Source organism: Myotis lucifugus, unplaced genomic scaffold (assembly GCF_000147115.1).
Source record: "Myotis lucifugus unplaced genomic scaffold, Myoluc2.0 scaffold_397, whole genome shotgun sequence".
Taxonomy (NCBI): Eukaryota; Metazoa; Chordata; class Mammalia; order Chiroptera; family Vespertilionidae; genus Myotis; species Myotis lucifugus.
This window is the reverse complement of record NW_005871445.1, coordinates 159,395-162,022: the sequence shown is the minus strand read 5'-3', so window position 1 is coordinate 162,022 and position 2,628 is coordinate 159,395. Positions and strand designations below refer to the sequence as shown.

The 2,628-nt window shown below is 63.0% G+C and overlaps 1 protein-coding gene and 1 long non-coding RNA gene across 2 annotated transcripts in view; both read right to left on the bottom strand.

Annotated features, from left to right (window-relative positions):
• The window catches only part of ST6GALNAC6 (ST6 N-acetylgalactosaminide alpha-2,6-sialyltransferase 6), an 8,022-nt gene extending 7,804 nt beyond the window's left edge, over positions 1-218 (bottom strand). The window contains exon 1 of the mRNA XM_023743518.1: positions 195-218. Within this exon, the coding sequence (XP_023599286.1) occupies positions 195-218 (24 nt within the window). The remainder of the gene's footprint in view (positions 1-194) is intronic.
• Positions 219-329: 111 nt separating this feature from the next.
• LOC106699418 lies at positions 330-2,021 on the bottom strand. The gene is made up of 3 exons (XR_002826120.1): positions 1,613-2,021; positions 944-1,005; positions 330-448 (listed from the first exon to the last, which is right to left on the bottom strand). It is a non-coding gene; the product is annotated as an uncharacterized LOC106699418 (long non-coding RNA).
• Between the last annotated feature and the right edge of the window lie 607 nt (positions 2,022-2,628).

Here is a 2,628-nt window from a genome sequence, read left to right as displayed (position 1 = left end):
TCATCTCTCTCCGGCGTCTGCTGAGGGGCAGGAGCGAGAAAAGGGAGCACGTGGCCAGGGGGCAGGGATGTGGGCCTCACACCTGCGAGTCACCAAGAAAAGGGTTATGGCCCTGAGTGCCCTCCCGGAGGTCCAGCTGGTCAAAGGCTGCACCTTCCCTACCACCCCTGCCAGCTCTCCTATCTCCCCATGACTTCAAGACTCAGGGCTGTATCCATTTGCAGATGGAGACACTACAGCCCAAAAAGGGCAGAAACTGCTTGAGGTCACAGGGCCGCGTGGTGGCAGAACCCCGCCTCTCTCCCTGCCTGTTCCTCCCTTCTACGCTGCCCTCTCAGCAGGGTCCTCTCCTTACCCTGGCTCTCCTAGGCAGCTGGCTCCCATGCTGGGGGCCTGCCCCCCATCCAGCAGAAACCCCTACTCTAAACCCTGCTTCAGGTCCCGGGGCCTTGGAATAAAGCAACATCTCTTGTGGGTCCCAAACTCCTCTGCACCCGCACCCTTCCAGGTCCTGCATAAACTGTCTGCAACACCCGCCAGCACCCTGCTCACGCCCACTCATCCTCCAAGCCCAAGATGGGCCCGGAACTTCCCCTAGTGTCACCTCCCCAGTAGGCTGAGAGCTCTCACAGATCCGCACTCACATCCGCTGCGGTGCCGCCAGAGCCCTGAGATGGGTGCCAGAGGATGGCTGAATGATTTCATTCATTAACGGGAAGATCTTAGGGGTTAAGGACACAGACTCATCTGTCAAATGGCGACAATCACTGCCCCACCCTGAGGGTGTGTGGGATCCTCAGGGGACAAGGCACCCTTGGGCAGCCCTTGCTTCCTGCCCCCGCCTCAGAGGCCTCTGCTGCGAGGGAACACGCCCAGGTCTGCTCCTCGCTCCCCCACCGGCACCCAGCCCCTCCTTGCAGGACCCAGATCTCAATGTCCCCACCTGTCAAACGGAAACAAGTACTTGTGTCCAGCCGCCTCCAGCTGATTCAAGTCCAGACGGCTCTGAGGTTAGCAGAGTGCAAAGGGAGAAGCTGGGGGCTCGGGGATCCCCAGCTCCGGCCTCCCTGCCACGGCCTCCCAGCTCCCGCCACCATCTCCGCCCCCTGACCTAGCTGCTGTTTACTCCTACACCGCCACCAGGAATAGCCAGAGAACCTCCGGCCAAACACACACACACGATGCTCCTGATTGGCTAAGCCCTGACTCCGCCCACCACCTAACCCGGCCCTCGATCTGCCACGCCCCCTCCGACCCCCCACCCCCGCCAGCCTCTGGGGCCGGGTTTCAGGTTTCGGGGTTTCTCCCAGGCCGGCCCTCAGAGCCAGCCAGGGAGGCCCAGGGACTCTCACCAGGTACAGATCAGGAAACGGAGGCCATCAGAAGGGAAGAGTGGCCTGTCTTTCGACTCAGAGCCCATTAGAGCAAAAGGTGGGAGCCCAGAATTCCAGGGTCGCCCCCATCAGTCCAGTCGCCCCTGGCATTCCAGGCCCTGAATGGCCTCTGCGCTGAGCCTCCTCCCTCACTATCCTTTCCTTCAGATGCCCCTTGCTCCAGACACTCTAGAGCACTCCAGTTCCCAGACGCACCCCCCCTCCCCCAATTTTCCCACCTTGGCCTGAGCAGTGCCCTCAGCCAGGACCATGGTCCCCTGGTCAGCCCCGTCACAATCCTGCTCTGGAGGAGGCCATGGTCAATACAGCATCTCAGGTTCAAGTGTGAATCCCGGTTCCACCACTTACTGGCTGCGAGGCCTTAGGGCAAGCCATGTACCTCTCTGAGCCTCCGTTTCCTCATCTGTGAAATGGGAGGAATAAGAGCAGGTAACTCAAGGGGATGTTGGGAGGATTCAAGCCCGTGTGGCCAGGGAAGCACGGGGTTGGCAGGGGCCGGGTCCGTGCCAGCGGCTGTTCGGCCGGTGGTGATTCATTGCTCAAGGCCTGGCTCCCCGAGTTTGTCAGCAAAACATTCCCTCTCCTCGGACCCCTGGCCCAGCGACTTCACTCTCATAACAGGAATGTATACAGGAGCCAGCGAAGCTCAGTCTTCCGGGCAACACTGCAGGGTAGGGGCTCTCCCTCCCCAATTCAGAGATGAGACTGGGGTTCAGGGAGGCAAAGTGCCTGGCCGGGCTGTCGGAGCCTTGTTTCTGGGTACCAGCCCAGGGCTGCGTTGGACGGGATCTCCCTCAAGGATACCCAGGGCTGGAATGGGCCAGAGGCCCCGAGTGTGTGCCCAGCTCCGTGTGCCCAGCTCCGGCCTGGACCGGGAGGCCTGCTGGGGAGCGACTGGCTGGGGCTGGGAAGCGGCCGCCCGGAGCACGGGCCGGAGCGTGGACTCTGACCCAAGGCGGGCCCTGCAGGAGGGCTGCGTCCTCAGGGTGAGAGCGGGGACCACACCCGGCCCTCTCTCTGGGGGCTTTGCCTGCCCAGCTTGGGGAGTCCTCCCCCAGGGTCGGGGCGCCCCCACGAGCAGCGTGGGAGGAGGGCTCCGAGGAGAAGGGGGAGGGGCAGCTAATTCCGGGTCGGGGGAGCGCCGTGCCCGTGGGTCCACCTGGGGTGGGGGCGACTCATCCTCTGCACCCCCTTGGCGCTGACCCACCAACTCCCGCACTCCGGGGGGTCCAGA